Raw genomic sequence first — 20,236 nt, 5'->3', positions numbered from 1 at the left:
AATGTAACAAAATGGTTTAGACTCCTCGTGATTGGTCGCGCCAACGCGCCAACTTCAAACCCGACCAATCCCCGACGCCCATTCTCTCCTATAGACCGCATAAGTGGCGTGGGGTCCAAATACGAACGAAGCCGTGTGTTCAGTTTGTTGGTAGAATCAGGTAAGAAATTTTTATATTTTTGCATGTACATATTGTCATTGGATCATATTTATTGTACGGGTAGTTTCATCCATTTCGCCCCCGTTTTATGCACGGCAGCCGCCCTTGAGCCTTTGCAACCAAACAAACTCAAAGCGACCGAAACCTCGCTACTGTGCATATAACGGACAGCAAATGGCTGCCATAAGGATAGCATTGGGTCGCCTATCCGCACGGTTTTTATTTTTTTTCTCCTCAGAGGGCTGTCGCACCCCCGTGCCGATTTTTTTACACAATCGGCGATTTTTTACCGATTTTTGCCCAAAATCGCAGCCTCCTTCGACCAGCCCTTGGCGCAAAAACCCGATTTGTTTTGACACGGCTTTGTTCATATGGCAAGCTGTATAAGCGTATACGACTCCATTTGTACAATGTATTTAAGCGAAGCGCTCACAACACGTAACGACTTTTTGACGAAAAACCAACACTTTGGGCCCAATTTGACCCAATTTTCGCCAAAATCGGCCAATTTGACCCGTTTTAAGCCCAGTTTTAGTGATAATGACGTTGCTTTTCGCCCCTTTTACCGAATTCGTTCGAAAATCGACTTTTTGCCGCCTTTTAACAACGCAAAAACCTTGTAAAAAATTACAATTAAGAAAGGGAAAAAATCGTTGGCATGGCAACCGCCACTGTTGATTTGGCGGGAATTTGATTTTGCGGTGGCCGGCCATTTTGGCACGTCACGTGACGCCGTGTGTTAATTAGGATGACGTCATGAGTGTTAATCAAATGGTTAAAAATGGTAAACGCCCATGAGTGGGGGTGGGATTATTAAATATGTGAGGAATTAAGGAGTTAATTGTTGGAGGCGGCAAAAGCCCGGGAGCGGTTTCGGTCGTCGTCTTATTGACCGGTGGCGGGTGAAGTGGGGGCGGCTGCGAGCGTTATAAATGTTTATTCACGATTTTTGAATGCGCATGCTTGGGGGTTTTAATTAATTGGAATTTTGTGCCGAGTTGCATTTTCGATTTTTTCAGCGACTAATTAGGATAATTGGGACTGAATTTTTTTTTGTTAATTAATTATTAATTAATTGAGGATGCATGTGTGCGTAATATGAGTATTGTACGCCGCAGATTGTGTACCTATTTATCACTTATTATCACTGTAACTCGTTACTTTATTACAATTTATTTAAAAAACTTAAACTTATGATAAGGTCAGTGAGTTGGAAGATTGGTTTGTGCGTGTTTTAGTTCAAAAATTTTGTAGATGTGAGCTTAAAACCTTGCGCCCTGTTTCAATGGCGCCGAAATAGCATTGATTGCTGATTAAAATTCAACAGAGGGTTCTCGTTAGGAAAATTATCTAAGGGACACTGAATTTATGGATGCTTTTTGTCGAAGAATTTCTAGGTAGGGTTTGAATTATCTGCGTCAGATTTCGTGTTTTCTTATTATTTTTGGGAGATTTATTGCAATTAAAAAAAGTAGTTACATTTCTAACTACTAAACAAAATTAATTTTGATGACCTGGTAGTTATTTCGCGAAATTTTTTTTTTTAACCTTGCAATATTTTTTTCTCAATTTAGAGAAAAAAATCAAAATTAGCGATAACTCGAAGTTTGTTACTTTTCAGGAAACGGGGAAACCTCTTGCTTTTTTTAAAGTTTAACTACTTTTTGAGTTACTCAAAAGATATTTTTTAAAGTGAAAAGTACAAAAATGTGTTTCGAAAGAATTGTTGTCCAGCGAAGCAAAATTTTTTTTCAAAAAATTTCTCAATATGAAAGCTTAGTTCTAGTTTTAAAGTGTACAGTCAAATTTTCAAGTGTTATTAAGTTTTTAGGAAGCGAGAAAAATTTTTCGTTTTTTAAAAATTTTCTAAATTCTCAAAATGAGGAAGCGTTTTTTTTTGAAAAATTAGTTTGACATTTCTTTATTTGAAATTAAAAATGGAAAATTAAATAAACTGCAAGTGTAAAACTTTAAACTTTGTTGTTCATGTCTTATTTGTTGTAACAGATCCAAATGTATCCCTATGTTGTCCAAATGTACCCCACCTTACCCTAGTTCGCATTCGATGTTAAATAACAAATAAGTAACAGAAAAGCAACATTTTTTTAATAAATAAAAAGTACGATTTTTGATAATTGAGCCCTTAATACAAATAACATTTAAAAAAAAGTAATTGAGAAATACAGGGTGCCCAAAAACCGCCGCACTCATTGGCATTTGGTAGAGAAAAAAATCGACGTATGAAAGTTATTAATAAATTAAAATAGAATCTAAATAATAAAAATGATAATTTTCGAAAAAAACTACAAAATCTTCATTTCATTATTAATTTTCTCGTTTTTTTGGAACAATTTTTTTCTGTAGGATCTAGTATGACAAGGTCGGATTTTTAGGGATTGAAAAAAAAAAGAAATTGGATAATAAGATCTAGTAATGTAAAAAATGAAACATTTTCGTAGTAATAAATTCTGCTAGAAAAACTAGGGGAATTCATAAAAAATTGAAGAAAAGCTAATTAATTTTTGGCAAATTGTTTTTCTCAGTCTAGAATCTCAACCCAGAATAATGCAAAACTCTTATCTGTCTTATTTTACCCCCCCCCCCCAAAAAAAAAGTTTGAACAGTATTTTTGCGACTTTTCGTGTAAATGGCGCCAAAACGTGGAAATTCGTTCCCCAAATCTTGCCCGGAGTAGCGACCGGTCTCGGTTCCGGCTGGTCGCCTTCGGGGGGTCCGGGGGAGAGGGCGAATACCGTGGTTATTTCTCGACGGCTCCGCTGCGTGTGAGGGCGCTGCCTCCGTCGCCGGTATTGGCGTCCCTCGCTGTTCTTTTCCCTGTTGCCAGATTTCATCGAGGCGCGCATCTCGAAAGTTGTTCGTTCGTTGATCGTGTGCATGTGTGTGTGCGTTTTTCGAATTGATTTTGATCAATCGTGAGCGTCGCAACGCTTTAGTGAATGGTGATTGTGTAAGCGCGTCATGTCGGACCAGCACCGCGGCGCTTGGGGCGACGCCATGTGGTGGCCTGGCGTCGTCGCCGCCGCCCCCGACCAGCAGCTGCAGCACCACCACCTGGTGCAGCAGCAGCAGCATATGCAGCACCACGACCCCACCAGCACGGGCCCCCAGACCACGCACCACCAGCTTTTCTCCTATAAGATGGCCGGCAGTTTTCAGAGTCCCGCCACCACTGCCGCCTCCACGACGGTGCGCGCCTCGAATTACGATTATCGGCTGGCGGGCGGAAACCCGCCCCCGGGGGCGCCGCAGACGCCGCAAACGCAGCAGTGGTGGTATCCTCCCGTTACGATGGACAATGCTATGCATGCCATGCAACAACAAACGCAACAAAATTTGCAACAACAGACTATGCCACCTGTACAGACTCCCCCTCCCCCGGTATGTAATGGGGCCGAACCCTAAGCCTAATCCGCCTACCTGTCTCTCTGACCCTCGGACCAAGACGCTTACTTGAGCCTTTACCTACCAACGAATTTTATTCTTTGTCCTCTGCAAATTGCTGGATGAGGATTCTTCCAATTCACAACTTTACTTTCCTTTTTCACTAAATAAAAACATACTCGTACTACAAAACTTTGATATCCGGGGAATAACAGCACTTGTAAGACAATTTCTCGTCACAATTTTTTTTTGAGCTCTGCCATTTGTACGATTTTTTTTCAATTATCTAATCGAAAACCACATAATTTAACATAAATCAAGCCAAAATAGTTTCTACTAACATCGATAGTATGAGCTTTAGTACTTATTCAAAATCCTGGATATGTACAGACTAAACCAAAAGTAACGCACAAAATTCATTTTTTTATTAGTGGGCATTTTGACATATAATAACAATTGACATGTTTGTTAATGTTTTAAAAATTACACATATTTATTTTATCTTTTTTTTTTGCTTTTTTGTACTTACCAGAATAATAAAAATGTGTACTATTTAAGGTACTAATAAAAAATGGCAATATATTGTCAAAATGTACCATTAAAAAAAAATAAAAACGACTTGCTCCAGGATTTTTTTGAAATAATAAAGAAATAATATTAATATTTCCAATAAATGGAATATAAAGTGATTAAAAAGTCAGACCTGGGCATTTTTTAAACTCGTTGTTTTCTGAAAATAGTACAGTCGAACTTCGATAACTCGAAAAAATTGCTAATAACAAAAAAAAATGGTTGTTTATCAGGTAATTTGTAGTAGTAATTTTTGAGTACCTGCGTCCAAATCTTTTAATCAACAACGAATCAAAGTTTTTTCGTGTTTTTTTTTTTTTGAGTCGCGAAGTCTTTTTTTACCTTTATTTTGACTTTGACATTACATTCAAATTTCATAGGTGACCTGGTGAAGAATTATCGAAGATTTAACTTATCAAAGTTCGACTGTAATTGATAAAGAATAAATTGTGTGTTTATAAATAATGTAATGACATTTTGCAAATGAAAGTGAGTATTTTATTTGTTTATTTATTAAATGACAACTTTTATGATTAATTAATTTAGATATAATCTTTACCATAGACTTTATGAAAAAAGATACGGTTTGTTGCTTTGAAAAAAGTCAAAAATTAAATAAATCCGAGAATTTATTTTTTGTGAAACGCTTCCATTTTTGTAGTTTTTATTATTTTTCCTCAAAAAGTTTTTAAATATTGAAAAGTTTTTTCTATATACTGTTTTATTTCTCGAATTTACTAAACATGTTCATACTTTGCATAATTATCTGATGATTTTTAAATTGAATTTACGAGTATGTCTATTTTTACATAGTCAAATATCAAGAAATTGTCCACATCCAATAATTTGGAATATTTTTTTATTGTTAGTGTAACAATATAATTGTCCAAACAATTTTTTTTATTATAATTGTTTTTAGAAAAAACTTACTTTTCGTAATTATTTTAATTTTTTGGCGTAATACTTGTGTGTAACTGACCTATTTAATTTAGCTCTAAACAAAGTTGTATTTTTTTAATAAAATCATTCGTTATCTTCTTTTTATACAGGGGATTGTTTAATGATTGATCGCTTCAATTTCTTAAAAGGTGTGCGTGTTCAGACCTCTGACATTTCGCGGACTTGAACCCAATGTTGGCCTTGCAAACACTGTCCTAAAATTATAGCAGAAATCGTGATGTTATAAATTACCATTTAATGAAGTATACCATAAAGCTTCGTTGGTAAGAAAAATGAACCGATCGGAATTTTTAATTTATGTGGTTCAATTAAACCAAACCGGTTTCCTCGCAAATTAAAACATATTTTATTGTACTATCATGATTCCGATTTAACACAATATTGTAAGTTTGTTAGTCAAGTACTGTACAATAAGGCCCCTTCAGTTCGGGTCATTACAAGCCTCACTGACCGCACATTGGAGGTCAAGACAGGTGGTCTTGGGCGCGTCTGAGAACGAAATAATTGAGGGCTTCAAACCTGTCGAAGGATTTTAATTAACGTTTTTTCAAATTTCAGCAAACAGAAAATCAGGCTAGACAAGAAGACGCCCAGAGGCAACAACAACAACAACAGCAGCAGCAGCAGCAGCAACAACAGCAAGAAGCCCAGCAAAGGCATCAAGAAGCCCAGCAAAGGCACCAGGAAGCCCAACAGCGGCACCAGGAGGCCCAGCAGCGGCACCAGGAAGCTCAACAGCGACATCAACAGGAGGTGCATAGACAGCAGGCTGAAGCACAACAGGCTGCTATCCAACACCACCATCAAGCAATAGCTGAAGCTCAGGCTCGGCAACAACAACAGTTGCAACAGCAACATCAACAACAACAGCAACAGTTACATCAACAGCAGTTGCAGCAACAGCACCAACAACAACAGTTGCAGCAACAACAACTGCAACAGCAACAACAGTTGCAGCAAAACAACCACCATCAACAACAGCATCAGCAGGTGACGAACGTTCTAGGACAAAACCAGATCAAAGGCAGAATGCCGCGCGCTAAAGCCGATTCAAGGCCTAGAGGCCGTATGACAGCCTATGCTTTCTTCGTTCAGACATGTCGGGAGGAGCATAAGAAGAAACATCCAGAGGAAAATGTGGTCTTTGCCGAGTTCTCCAAAAAATGCGCCGAGAGGTGGAAGGTAAGAGGCAAATTTTTGTGAAAAAGTCAGTATTTTTTTGGATTTGACAAGATGTTATTTATGGAAAAATAAAATCAAAATGAAAGTAAAAAAATCTGTACAACTAAAAACACAAATGTGAGAAAACCGTTCACAAAATCACGAAACTCGGGAAAAAGTTTCAGACATCTAACAAAGTTAAAAGTTTCCTTAACAAAAAAATTTAGCTTTTTTATCATTCTTGATTTAAGACTATTACTGGAAAAAAGTAAATAAATAAAACTGGTCACTTGTACTAATCAACTTGTATTTTTTTTTTATATATAAAACAGGCCGCTGTAAGAAAAAAGCTTATTTTGTTACAAGATGATTTGTTATCTCATAATCTGATAAGTTAAATAGTAGGTAATTTATTTTTAGATTTGTACAACTAATTACACCTCTAATCTATTATCTAATTATTACTCCACACAAAAGTGAATTTCATTAAAAACTTGACCAATCTTTTGAATGTACAGTCCAAATCTGTATCTTTAAAAAGCTTATAAAAATACTATCATTACGTGAAATATTTGTTGTTCTATTGAAGTATAATTTTAGATACTTTATATTTTTCTCTGTGTGTGAATTTTTTATCAAATTAATTAATTATTGAGTTAACTTGCTACAAAAAATCTATCTTAAGTCATTCTAGAACAAATTATGTAAAAAATTTAAACAAAAAAGAAATCAAAATTCTGCCGAACGTAATAATTAATTAATTATTGCTGTTTTTCCGAACATTTCCTTTATGCAATTTCCATTTTTTGAATTTCTTTTTCTGAAAAAAGTCATGCATAGAGAATAACAGTTTTTGAGATACAGTAAAAAAGACATTCAGCAGACTCATTATTTCATGGTTAAAAATGAGCCTCTTGTTACAAATCTTTGAATGAAGAATTATGTTTATACAAATAAGGTATAACAAAAAATTATTGGCGGAGGATTACAATGCTTAAACTTTTCTTAAAGTTGGTGCAACAAAACACCCTTATTTAATTTCTGATCCACTTTCCTTCGGTGACCAAAACTATCAAATTTCCCTCTCCAGCTCTTCGGTTCTTTACCCATTCATAAAAATCTGTCGGAAAATCTCACCCAAGCCACTAATTCCAGCAAGCTAGCCTGAGGGTCCAATTTTTTGCAGCAACGATTTAATGACCATGAGACCTGTATGCCATTAACCTTTCCTTAAAAAAATCGTTTCTGCTTTGTCAAAATTTGCGATTCATTGTTTTAACTTGCACAAATCGTTTATTTTAATTTGGAGCCTCTTTTACGATCGATCCTTTTCCTATTGAATTCGATTGTAAAAAGCGATTTTACGGCCCTCACCCCGGTTTCTGGGCCCAGCAGCCTCCGGAGGAGAGTTATATTACCATCTCGTTTCTTGGCGAAGGTAAACAGGTTTCGGGTCCGCATCTGCACCAAAGACGCGTTGTTGCCGGCTTGCTTGCCCCTTCGATTTCAAATTTATTCAAATGCGATGGACGAATTCGCCAAACTGAATCAGTAATTTGAAAAAAAAAGGGTTTTTTGCGGATGTTTTGGTTTTTGGCTGAGAGTTAATTAAATCGTGATCTGAAGTAATCATTTATATCCGAAATTAGGAAGGCGTATGAAATTTTACGCAAGCGCCGCTTTATATTGCAAGGACTGAAAATCAATGGTGATGTGGAATGAGAAAGGGTGAATTCGAGGAGGGTACGTGAACCCTTTTCCCTTCACGTACTTCCATTAGTTTTAAACGTCCAATTTTCAATGCGAAATGCGATAATTCCCATGTCTGGCTATTGATTTGTTGAGGACGCTTTTTCATATCTTAATTAATTATGAGTTAATTGGTCGATAATGTAATAGTACGTTCGGACAAGTGGAAAAACTACTCGTAAATTTTATACCACGTTGTAATTAATTTTTTAGTCCGTTTATTACTTTGCATATTCAAATTAATCGCCGCCAGTCGTAAAATTAAACAAAAATTTTGTAGGTGCTAATCGTTTTTTTCTGACCAATTTATCATTTTATCAATGAATTATAATTATTGTTTAAAACATTACGAAACGTACAAGTATTGACCCTTAAACGTTAAATCACTCAATTGAAACTTCAATTTTCGTTTACTTTTTGAAATAATTTAATTTTTTTGATAAAACGTTATATTGGAGCACGACGAAGGAGTGCCCTAAAAATGAGTGCCACAATTAAAAAAAGGAGTACGAGTCTTTAGTGCTTTTTTCGCATTAATTTAACCATTAATAATTATTTTTTTTAAACTTTAAGTTGTATTATTATTTCTTTTTAATTAAAGTGTTACGTTACTGAATTTTTTCCCACTTTTTTATCATTTTTTTTTAGTTTCAGTCTCGGTTCGTTGTGATTATAAAATGTATTAATATCATAATTATGGCCGTATCCATTATAATTTACAACTCATAAAATTCGTGGCGGCTTTAATGGTTTTTGAAGGTTGCAATACCTCTACACATTGTTGCGTTTTGCAGTTATTTAATTTTTCTCGAGAATAATTAGTTTTAAATACCAAATAAAATCGTGGAATTTCGCAAAAATTTATAATTGATTTTGTTTGTAGACCATGTTGGACAAAGAAAAGAAGCGTTTCCACGAGATGGCGGAAAACGACAAGAAGCGTTACGACGACGAAATGAAAAACTACACTCCTCCCAAAGGAGAAAAACAAAGGGGCAAGAAACGAAAGCAAGTCAAAGATCCTAACGCTCCTAAACGTTCCTTGTAAGTAATTTTTTTTTCGCACAGTTTGATCAATCGGTAACCTTGATGGCTACTCGGTTATAATCCTGTGCTAAATAATGGAAGAAAATGAGCGAAACGATTTATATTTCCGATGAGAAAATAAATCGATAAACTTTTTCTTACTTTTTTTTTTTGGTTTGTTTTTGTGCAATTGTCTGATTTTTTCGTTTTTTGTGTTAAAGGTCGGCATTTTTCTGGTTCAGCAATGATGAACGCGCCAAAGTTAAAAGTCAAAATCCTGAATTTGGCGTCGGCGATATTGCGAAAGAATTGGGCAGAAGGTGGGCTGATGCCGAGCCCGAAATGAAGAGCAAATATGAGGCTTTGGCTGACAAGGACAAGGCCCGCTACGAGAAGGTAACCTTACTTAAAAAACTATATTTTTTTAATTTGCCCCATTTTTAATTTTTCTAGAAATTAAAAATTAAAAATATTTCTTAAACAAAGCTAGAAATACTTTTCTAAAAACTTGCAAAATAATATCATAATAATATCAATTTGGTAATTTTTTCGTTCTAGTTTAATAAAAACAGGAAGCAAGACTTGATTTTCCAAATTTTTCAATTTGCCTTGATGCTAAATAAAAAAATAGTGTTCAGTTTTGTTAAATTACAACTTCACTCTGTAAAACAATTTCCCACATACATGCAGCACTCCGTGCGCTCGGGCTGTAAACAAATTATTGGAAAATTTCCAAACTATTATCGGTGTTGTGGTGTTCTGTAAAAGCAGTAAAATTGTGCGTTTGCCAGGAAATGACTGCATACAAGAAGAAGAACATGCAGCAGCAGCAGCCAGCGCAACAACCTGCTCCACAGGCCCTCCCAGTACCTGATAACGAGGAAGAGAACGATGACGATGAAGAGGTGGAAGAGGATGAAGACGAGTAAACGAATCGCAGCGGCGATTCGACATTTTTTCATTACCTCGTCATTAAAAAAAGTAATCGCCTTCATTCCTTATAAATGTACATAATGCATATTAGCAGTGTCCTCGTGTTCTCATTTATGATTATAATGATTATTTTTTTAAATTACCTGCGTCTGAGAGAGTACTTACTGTATGAGTGAACAAATCGCGAAGTGCTCCAGTTTTTTTCTCATCGTCGCCGTGTAAAGTGTTTTATTGTAATTTTCTTCGTTTTTATTATAGATTTCTGTAATGCGTTGATTCATTATTATTACCTCAAGCAAATTCAATCAGCAGCGATAAACTAACAACAAACTTTTTTTGAGTAATTGGTGGCCCCAGTTGAGTCTTATTGAAATTTTAAACGTTTGTTGGCTGCCCTGTTAATTTATTTATGCTGTAGTTTTTAAGTTGTAAGTATCTCTAGTATGAAATGAAACCATTACACCCCGAATAATTAAGGCAGAGCAGAATATTTTTATTATCATTTGACTTGTTAAAGTAGTTGTGTTTGTAACCAAAGTGCAGTGTTGACACTGTTTCGACTGCCCCAAATGGACAATATTAAATTTGGGTCCGTTCAGTTTGTTTCTCAATTCCCACTGTACCGTAACAAATATGAGGGAATGTAAAATGTGACGTGAAATGTTCAATATTGTGTACCGTTTCAGTTGATGAAAATTAATGTCGGGTCCATTTAATGGACGCATTTCACTTCTCATTATTTTATTGATTGCTCTGTGTTATTTTAGGGAGAGAAATAGCAAAGTGTTTGTTTTTTATATCTAATAGGAATAACTAAAAAAATAATAAAATTTTGATTAAAAATGTAACTGATTTATTTTTTTTGGTCGAATACAATTGTGATACTGTGACAAGCTTTCACTTGACCGTCTTTCCTTCATCCTCCTAAATTAATTCAAACAAACGTAATGCAAAAAAATTAAAAACCAATGTTTTTTGACGAAATTATTTCTCTCGAAAACAGAAATTAAAACATAAAAAAAACACCAAATTTTACGTTGTATGAAGTTATTTTGATAAACGGATCAATTTTTGGCATTATTTAAAAAAAAAGACGTCATACGCTTGAAAAATAGTTTTATTTACACATTTTTTTATCACTTTTGTCAAAAAATTAAAGGCAAAAAGGTAAGTTTGACTAATTTTTTTTTTTTTGAATTATTTTTCGAAATTCGCTCAACAACCAATCAAATCAAGTAAAACAGGCAAATCAATTTCGATTTTTGATAATTTTCGTAAAAAGTCAGATTTTCTCAGAGCCTGTAAAGAATTTAAAGCTGCATTTTTATAAACAAGTAGTAAATTAATTAAAATTAACAAATTTATTAAACTAAATTAAATCGCTCACAGCGCCCTCAGTGTTACTCCCCCGTACTACAATTTTTTTTTTTGGTCAATTTTCAAAACTTTCGTCCTGTAGAATTTAATTGTGCGTAATGTACGACACAAACCGTATCAATTAAACAACAAATCATAATAATTAGAATTGATTTACGAAAAAATACAGCAAGAAATGGCCAAAATCCAATCTCAAATTCAAATTTCCCGCCTTTGTGCCGGAAGTGCACCAAAAAACATCCAACGTTGCGCATCACCCTCATTTTTTTATTACAATTAATTTGATTGCAACAATATTACAATAATAATTAATTTAATTTAAATTTTCACGTGAAAAAACCGTCAAACTTTAAAAAATCAAGCCACTTGTGTCAGTTTTGCACAAACAAATGACTGCGTTTTTCTTTTCGGTTTTTCGAGCGACGCCAAGCTTTTGAGGCATCTTTTCTTATAAGTTTACACTTTTGGAGCCCAAAATAGGTGAGTGTGAGCAATTTAAACCAAATCGTGTGATTCGACTTTCGATTTCGAATTGTGTGGTGACATATTGTTGCTGGTTGTATTTCCCAACCTAACAAACTCGCTCCTAAGCCCCCTCACATAGGGACCATAATCCCATGCGAGTGTTTCCCGGGTCTGCGGATATTTGACACATCCCCACTCAATAACCCATTGCCCTTGCGCTAAAGACGCAAGACGCGCCATTTGCTAAATAAACACTTGCTCGTTATGGCATTGGTAAGTTTGGCGTAACTTTGGGGCTTTTTGCGCAAAAATCGCTGGGAGAAGTTGCTAGTGGGGGGTTTGGGGCTGTTGTGGGTGTCTGGTGGGTCAAGGGGGCGCAAAGCGTCGCCGCCATCTTTGTTTGCAGCAGCCCCTTGATTTGGTGTTGTTGCAGTTACACTACCCAAGGGATTAAGTTTTCGTTAAGGCCTAAAATGAACGCTTCGGAGGAATTTCCTGAGTCGGGTAAGGAACCAGCCGAGAAAGTGGAGGAGTTTGGGGAGCTGGTGATGTTTGAAGGGAATGGCAAATTGTGCCCTTCGGAGGCCTTGGAGGACGGCTTATTGGCCGATCCGGACAAGTGTGGCATGTGTGGGTATGTTTTTTGGTTGTGGTTTTAACATGGGCTTGATTGGGCTCGTAGGGGATCACTTGTGGTGTCTCGAATGCTGCACTGTTTGCATTCGTTTTGCGAAGATTGTCTCGATAAGAAAATGGTTGGGGAAGGAGGTGACGCTGGGACGGCTGAGGCTACTATTGAGTGTCCCACTTGTGGACATCACACCAAGGTAATGGTTTATTATCTTGTAATTATTCAGGTGTCAGGTAAAGAAGCGCAATTTTTCCACAATAGCCGGTTTTTCAGTTTCTTATACTCGTAATTTTTGTCAAATTGAAATGTTTGATTTGATTCTTTATTGATACTTTAACGACTTTTTAATGACACTTGGCGTATGACCTTGAGATTAAAACCAAATCCCAATTTTCGAGTAAAACAAACAAAACAATATTAGATTTGATTGATTTTTTTTTAATTTACAAGATAAATAGAAAAATATTTGGCACTATCTTGCCATTTTCAGCTGTTTCTGGTTGAAAAACACTTAAAAATGACAAAAAAATGGTCTTATTAACTTAAATAAATACGAAATTTGTGTTTATGTGCAAGGTTTTGTTAAGACAAACTGAACAATTATTAAACTTGGGCCATAATTACACAATTTTTTGTCTTTTTCGAGAATCTTTTGCTAAAATTTTCCTAAAAACGAGCAAAAATTACAAGATTAAGCTGAATATTGTCATTATTTTTCCTGATTGATTATTTAAGATTTTTATTTGAACATTTTTGGTAAAACTAAGAAATTGGATCGAATAATCTGCTATCATTCTATTTATTTCACTCCATTTTAATTAGTTTTTGATAGAAACTTTGTCAAGTCAAACTAATTATATTAAATTTGATTTTTTATGACGTTTAAGCGCATTTTTGAAGCAAAAACTAAGTTTTTTTGGAAAATGGCGCAAATGGAGTTTTAAACTAGTCTTAGTTTTTATTTTAGACTGAATAATCATTAATTTAAGACATTATTTACATAATTTTTATCTGTTTAGAGCCTTTTTTTGTGCGTTTTACGACCAGAAATGCAATTATTTTGCTAAATTTTGTTAGAAACACGTAAAAATAATAAGATTAATCTAAGTATGTTATGACTTTTGTGGTTTTTGATTATTAAAGCTATTTTCTTCCACTAGAATTGTCCGAAAAATCATAAAAATAAATTGAAAAATCATTAAATTTGTTTTTTTTTTTTTTTGAAGTCTAAGCACATGCTAATACAATTTAAAATCTTACTTTTATTTTTTTCTGAAATTTTTCTAGATCATACTAAATGGAAATCCGAAAATGACAAGATTTAAGTCGATTTTCTTTATATCTTTGTCTTTTTTTCCGACACAACGCGAACCAATAATAATGCAATGAAATAAAAAAAATCATTCACAATCTTTTCGGTGAAGGAATGACTACAACTAATATAATAATATTTTTTACTAAACTTTTAATTCATTTATTTGTAACAATTATCGATAACAAAATTACAACATAAATTCACTCAATCGCAATGATGTAAGAAGAATATTAGCATTTTCATGAATAATAATTACAACCAAGGCGCGTGAAACTGTAAATTTTGGTGGCCTGTTGGACTGAATTCAACCATAAGTTGATTAAAATTATTTACTAAAAGTGACCGCAAATTTTCTTTTTAATCAAGGTCGGGGTGAAAAAAATGGCTGCTCTTCCTCTTGATGTGACCAAAACCAACATCTCTGACGTGTCAAATGCGTCCAGTTTGCATTGCACCTCTTGTACCGCCAAAGAATTGGCCAAATCACGTTGCAACACCTGCCATAATCTCTTGTGTAACCATTGTGATTCGGCGCATCATTACATGCGTTGTTTCGAGTCGCATCAAGTCGTAGCCTTGGAAGATATGCGTAAAGACGGAGTCAAAATAACCATTCATAAGCCGCTCGAATGCGACCTTCACCAAGGCGAAAATTTGATCTACTATTGCAACACTTGTAATACGACGGCTTGTAGCGAATGCGTTAAAAACGAACACAAAGGTGCCGAGCATCATGTCGAAGGCATAGCCGATTCGGAAATGAGAGTTAGACAAGAGATGAAGGCACTATTGTCCGAAAGTAAGAACAAAGTCGATGAGTTGATGAAACTCTCGACTGGATTGAATAACAGTTTGGAAGAGTTGGCACATCAACGGTCTACAGCACGTGACCTCATCAACGAATCGTATCAGAGTTACAAAGCGGTTTTGGAAAAATGTCGAGACGAAGCTTTGGCCAAACTGAACGAACTTTATCACGAGCGGGAGTTGATAATAATGAAGGAAAATGACGAAGTTGGAAAAACTATCGGTAATTTCGAGGATGCAAGATCTTACACTTCGCGTCTTTTGGAAATATCTACCGTTCCTGAAATAATGTACCTGAGAAAAACAGTTGCTGATCGTTTATTGGAACTCAACAACAACACACCGAAATGCGACGAGACATTTCACATTGAATTTCGCACAGACTTTGGGGCTTTCGAATCGATGGTCAAGGAACATTTTGGTGATTTTCGTACGGAAAAATCGCGTGTTTCAAGTCCGATAAATTCGGCTCTAACACCGCTGACTATTACACAACCGCTCACCAATGGTTGTAATGCGTCGATTACGAATAGTAGTCCGATTTCGTTGCCGACTTCGATGCAGTCGTCGTTTGATGGAGACGTCAGTGGAAATATGCAGAATTTCGCTTTGGCGCAGAGTCCACCTTTGCCTCAGGTGAATAAAGCTGCCGCTGTTGCTGCTGCTGCCGCTTCAGGCATGGCAGGATTTTCTAGTATTGCTGAATATAATATTGCTCAGTTGGCGACTTTGGCTGAGACTTCAAATAGTGCAGCGACTTCACCGACACCACCTTTTAATTTGGCCGATTTACTCACCAGCGACACTGCCTATAAGAATCTTGCTTCGCTTGCCAAGCTCGGACTGAATGCGGGTAAGTATTTTCCCTTTGTTAAATATTTACACACAAATTACACAATTATATTGGCATTGGCAACTTGAATTTAAAAAATAAAGTAAACTAAGTTGTCAAAACCTTGTATTGTTTAAATGCGAGCCTTGAACATGTGTTTCCGATTAGATAATCCGATAACCAACGGTACAATGATAGTCCGTTCAACGTCGCCCGCATCTCTCAACTTGACCAACAGCTTAATCAACGGTTTCAGTGGAGTTTCCTCCTCCACATCTCCTTTACTCTCCACTCCTGACGACATAATGTCTGATCCCATGTCAAATATTCTTCCAGCACCTACTCCTAATCCAAATGGTACCCACACCACTCGTTCAAACAAAGTCAGTCCTATGCAAATTCGTAGCAAGTTTGGCCAACTCGGTCCTAACAAAGGCCAGTTTAATTCACCCCACGGATTCTGCCTCGGTCTAGAAGAGGACATTATTGTTGCTGATACGAATAACCATCGCATTCAAGTAAAAATAATTAGATTTTTAGTTTGTTTGTTACTAAATTTAATGGTTTTAAGGTATTTGATAAGTCGGGGGTTTTCAAATTCCAATTTGGAACCTCAGGTAAGGACGAAGGGCAGTTGTGGTATCCACGTAAAGTGGCAGTGATGCGCACCACCGGCAAGTACGTCGTATGCGATCGCGGAAATGAACGCTCACGCATGCAAATCTTCACGAAAAACGGTCATTTCTTGAAGAAGATTGCCATCAGATACATCGATATCGTAGCCGGACTTGCAGTCACTGGACATGGAGAGATTGTGGCTGTTGATAGTGTCAGTCCGACTGTATTTATTATCAGCGAAAGTGGGGAGTTGATTCGTTGGTTCGATTGCAGCGACTTTATGAGAGAACCTTCCGATATTGCCATTCACGGTAATTTACTATTGGCTCGTGATTTTTTTTCTGACTTTATTTTTTATAGGGAAAGAATTCTACGTTTGTGACTTTAAGGGTCACAACGTAGTTGTTTTCAGCGATGAAGGGCATTTTTTGAGACGAATTGGTTACGAAAGCATTACTAATTTTCCAAACGGGATTGATATCTCCGACGCTGGAGATATCCTGATTGGGGATTCGCACGGAAATCGTTTTCATGTTGCTGTGTTTTCGCGTGATGGGTGTCTCATTTCGGAATTTGAATGCCCCTATGTTAAGGTAAGGACTTTATTTCAGATTAGTTATTGCTTAATTGTTACTGTTTTAAGTCTTTTTGTGACTTTCGCTTCGATTTTCTACGACAACTTTGAACTTTCAGGTGTCTCGTTGCTGCGGTTTGAAGATCACCTCCGAGGGTTATGTCGTGACTTTGGCGAAAAATAACCATCATGTCCTCGTGTTGAACACGCTGTACATCCTATAGAGCCCCAAAGCAAGTAGTTTTGATCTCGCACTGTACACAGTACTGAACTGATTTTTAAGTTTTATTTTGTAGTCTTTCTTTTTTCTTTTCTTTTTTTAACTACATATTACTTCAGAGAGAGGATAAAATGAAATTATTTTGGAACTATTAGTGAACACAAGTGTTAGATTTTATGAATTATCCAAAGGATTATTTGAAAAATACGTAAAGATTTTAATTTAGTTTTAATCGTTTTGAATTTTTTAGCAGCAGGCATAATATGGTTCCTATTATTATTACAAGAGAAAAAAAGAAAGAAAAAAGTGTTTATTTTACGGTGTCAATTAGTATAAAAGATTTATTGATCGCTTAAAACTTAGTTTATTTTAATTGTTTGGAAGCTGAACGTGCCAACTTTTAAAGCGTTTTATTTTCTTTTCAGTCGTAGCACAAGGAAAAATGCTTCGTTGTTTCGTTGTTTTTATTAATGTTATTATTTTATATTTTTATTTTTTTCGTATGGATGAAGCTTTTATGAATGCGGTGTTTATTTCTCTGTCTCTCAATACTTACATACTCAGGTTGGTTAGCGTTTTCAGTGCCATGTAGGTTAAGTCCTAAGGAAGGAAAAAAAAACGGAAAAAAGCCTAACAGGAGCGAATAACTGTTTGTTTTTTTTCTATATAATACTTGCCGATTCCATTTTTTGAGAGAGAGCGTGCGTGAGTTTCGAATCATTATTATATATTATGAGTTAGTTTTTTAGTTTTATTGATTTTTTTATTTTTTTCCTGAAACTCCGTCGTGTTTTAATCGACGGTTAAACCATGCCTGTGATAATAGTATCTTCAGGATAAGTTGTGACCTTAGTCTCTCGTTGTTATTTTGTGTGCTGCGCTGCCGCTCGCTTGTTTTTCAGCGCGCGGTCTCGCGTCTGCTCACAAGTCGTTTTTAAAATTATATGTATACAGAAAAATATTGAAGAAAAAAAACGCAAAAAAAATATAAAAACGAAAAACTCCACTATAAAACAACTCGAATTTTAAGATTGTTTATGTATTAAAGTAATTGTATCTTATATACACTGTTTAACGTCCATTGCAGGGGCACTGTCTGTGATTTTTAATTTTATTTTTTTTTTGTTTTATTTTAATTCACGATATTTGTTGAGTTTTTGTTTTTATTGAACGGAGATGAATTTTTAAATTAGCAATTAGACGACAGACAGTTTCTCTGCGCGGACTTGTTCTTCAAACTTGAATGTGATGTCAATAATCTCACAAATAATACCAGTGGTTATTATTGAATACAATTTTACTTTTCCGTCTATTGGAGTAGTTTTGTGTTTTTTATTTATTTTTTACCAAATATTTACACTGTCATATGCAAGTAATCACGTGTTGATTTATTTTTTGAATTAGTTAGTACTGCTGTAGTGATACTTTGTATGGCATTTGCTCACGTCATTGGTCCGTTTCGCCTTCGAAGCGGTTCGAGGGAGAGACGGATGTAGAATTAAAATATACATTATATATCAAAAAAGAGGGAATGTGAAGAAGTTTCGGTTTTAAATTAAACATTTAATATATTATCAATGTGATAGATTTTTTGATGATTTTTACAATCACAGTCTTAGTGTATGTACCAAGTGTTTTTTAGATACTCGTATACCAGTAATTTTGCCATATAATATATTATACATGACTTAAGGATGAAGAAGAAACAAGCTGATTCTATTTTGTTTCTCGGTTGAGTATCGTATACATATATTATATATTTACATACAAAAATATGAATATTTATATTATCTATGAAACATATGTACGAGGTCACGGGACGTGTCTTGCGTCCGTGTTATTATCTCAAAGAATATTCACTAGCAATAAGTATTTTTCAGTCAGTATTGGAGTGAGGAAATAATCATTCCATCGGCAGACATGAATTAGGTGCTGCAAACAGTGTTTTATTTTATCGTATTATTTTTCTCATCGTAGTCATAGGTTAGGTTAATGAGTTTTACTGGAAGAAAGGAAGAAGCGCTCCTTTATTGCTGTTTTTACTTCGCTTGTCCGACCGTTACTTAATATAAATCGATGTAGAGGCGTTTGTCAGCTCTTGAACAATCACACTATTCAGACCATAATAATTACATGTAACGTGGTTGTGAGCTTTTTCTATTCTATTCTTTATCAATGTTTTTTTGAGCAGTGTGGAAGATTTTCTATTAATAGTCATTTTAAAGTACAAATGTTTAGTATGGATGGATGACATATCACGATTTTAATAATCACACTCGCCGCCGGCTCGTTGTTGACACCAATTTTTGTGTTGGCCGCTAGATGGAGTGAAATCGTAACGACGGTGAACATTTCTCGTATGTTCATCGTCGTTTTAACAATTGAACGAATAAATTCACCGTGTCTTAGTCCTGTCATATTAAACGAATTAAGCTGAAAAAAAATGGAGAAAAATGTATACATTTTGCAAATAATATAAATTGTTATCTCTTTCCAAAGATTTTTTTAGTGATGTAAGGTAATAACAATGAATTTAATCGCTAAGCTCTGCATTCTGCTAGACTATAATAGAGATAAATCAGATGTTTACAGTGTTTGTTCCCTAGGTGAGAGGTGGTCGTTTATTTAGATATTCGGCGTTTTACAGTTAAGACAGGAGGGAGAGCCTATGCTTAATTATTATAAAAACTAATAATAATTCGATTTTCATTGTAGATGTCGTCGAGATCTTCGTGATGTTTGGTTGGTTTGATAAAATTTTGAGCAAAATTGATAAAGCAGCAGTTCTCTATTACCTGCCTCGTTTTTAATAAATTAAACAAATCAGTTGAGCTGTGGCATTTAAGAAGTTTTTGATAGAACTATTTTTGATGTGAACGGATCGCACAGCGTGTGTGACACGCTTGTGCGGTTCGTATATTCTGTAACAATCAACTGTCGAAAAAATACAAAAAAATACGGCCGATTTCAAGCGGTCTATGTGTACCTATTACCTATATTGTAATTAATAGCACTCTTGTTTCTCTGCTTAACCTTCCACTATGATAATAAAACAAAGTTAAATACTGTCGTAAATTCAGAGTAGCACATCGTAAAATATTAAAGAGTAATAATATTGCTTTGTCTCGTTTACAATCGATACTTATACCGCGTATACACTTTATCTTATTATTGTAATGTTATATGATGTGTGTTATATTCCAAGTCGTTTATGGACATTCGATATAGAATCTTTTCCATTATTCTAAAATTCATGCCTCTGAACAGTCTGTACTAAAATTTATATTATTATATTTGTTGCACTCTATGGTTATTCAGGGTTACAAGAGCTATGTGAGCTCGTATTTTTGGAACTGTTTTTTATTTAAATTGTACTGAGGTTGTTTTTAATTTGTAAGTTATATTATTGGTTTTTGAATAAATATAATCCAAAAAA

At 35.2% G+C, this 20,236-nt stretch overlaps 2 protein-coding genes and 1 non-coding gene across 9 annotated transcripts; all 3 read left to right on the top strand.

Moving 5' to 3' along the window:
• The first annotated feature begins 27 nt into the window (after positions 1–27).
• LOC662763 (high mobility group protein B3) lies at positions 28–10,809 on the top strand. Of its 2 annotated transcripts, XM_064359071.1 has the most exons (6): positions 28–160; positions 3,331–3,559; positions 5,651–6,274; positions 8,886–9,046; positions 9,250–9,424; positions 9,820–10,809. In XM_064359071.1, exons 2-6 carry the CDS (start codon positions 3,470–3,472, stop codon positions 9,955–9,957), a joined length of 1,188 nt encoding a protein of 395 aa, XP_064215141.1. In that variant the 5' UTR covers positions 28–160; positions 3,331–3,469; the 3' UTR covers positions 9,958–10,809. The 2 variants fall into 2 exon arrangements, with proteins under 2 accessions (XP_064215141.1, XP_973934.2); XM_968841.5 differs by lacking the exon at positions 28–160 and having other exon boundaries at positions 3,006–3,559.
• Positions 9,051–9,139, top strand: Mir3866 (microRNA mir-3866). The gene has a single exon (NR_038720.1). It is a non-coding gene; the product is annotated as a microRNA mir-3866 (primary transcript).
• An 869-nt stretch (positions 10,810–11,678) lies between the features above and the next one.
• Positions 11,679–20,214, top strand: mei-P26 (meiotic P26). Of its 6 annotated transcripts, none has more exons than XM_064359065.1 (9): positions 11,679–11,818; positions 12,237–12,437; positions 12,486–12,630; positions 14,116–15,409; positions 15,557–15,906; positions 15,960–16,317; positions 16,367–16,599; positions 16,700–16,813; positions 19,516–20,214. In XM_064359065.1, the coding sequence occupies exons 2-8, from the start codon at positions 12,277–12,279 to the stop codon at positions 16,802–16,804; spliced, it is 2,646 nt and encodes an 881-aa protein (XP_064215135.1). In that variant the 5' UTR covers positions 11,679–11,818; positions 12,237–12,276; the 3' UTR covers positions 16,805–16,813; positions 19,516–20,214. The 6 variants fall into 6 exon arrangements, with proteins under 6 accessions (XP_064215135.1, XP_064215136.1, XP_064215140.1 ...); XM_064359066.1 differs by having other exon boundaries at positions 16,700–16,843; XM_064359070.1 differs by lacking the exon at positions 19,516–20,214 and having other exon boundaries at positions 14,116–15,192; positions 15,277–15,409; positions 15,725–15,906; positions 16,700–18,112.
• The last annotated feature ends 22 nt before the right edge of the window (positions 20,215–20,236 follow it).

This window comes from Tribolium castaneum, chromosome 9 (assembly GCF_031307605.1).
Source record: "Tribolium castaneum strain GA2 chromosome 9, icTriCast1.1, whole genome shotgun sequence".
In the NCBI taxonomy this organism is placed as follows: Eukaryota; Metazoa; Arthropoda; class Insecta; order Coleoptera; family Tenebrionidae; genus Tribolium; species Tribolium castaneum.
The sequence above is the reverse complement of the archived record's forward strand: the minus strand, read 5'-3'. Positions and strand labels throughout refer to the sequence as shown.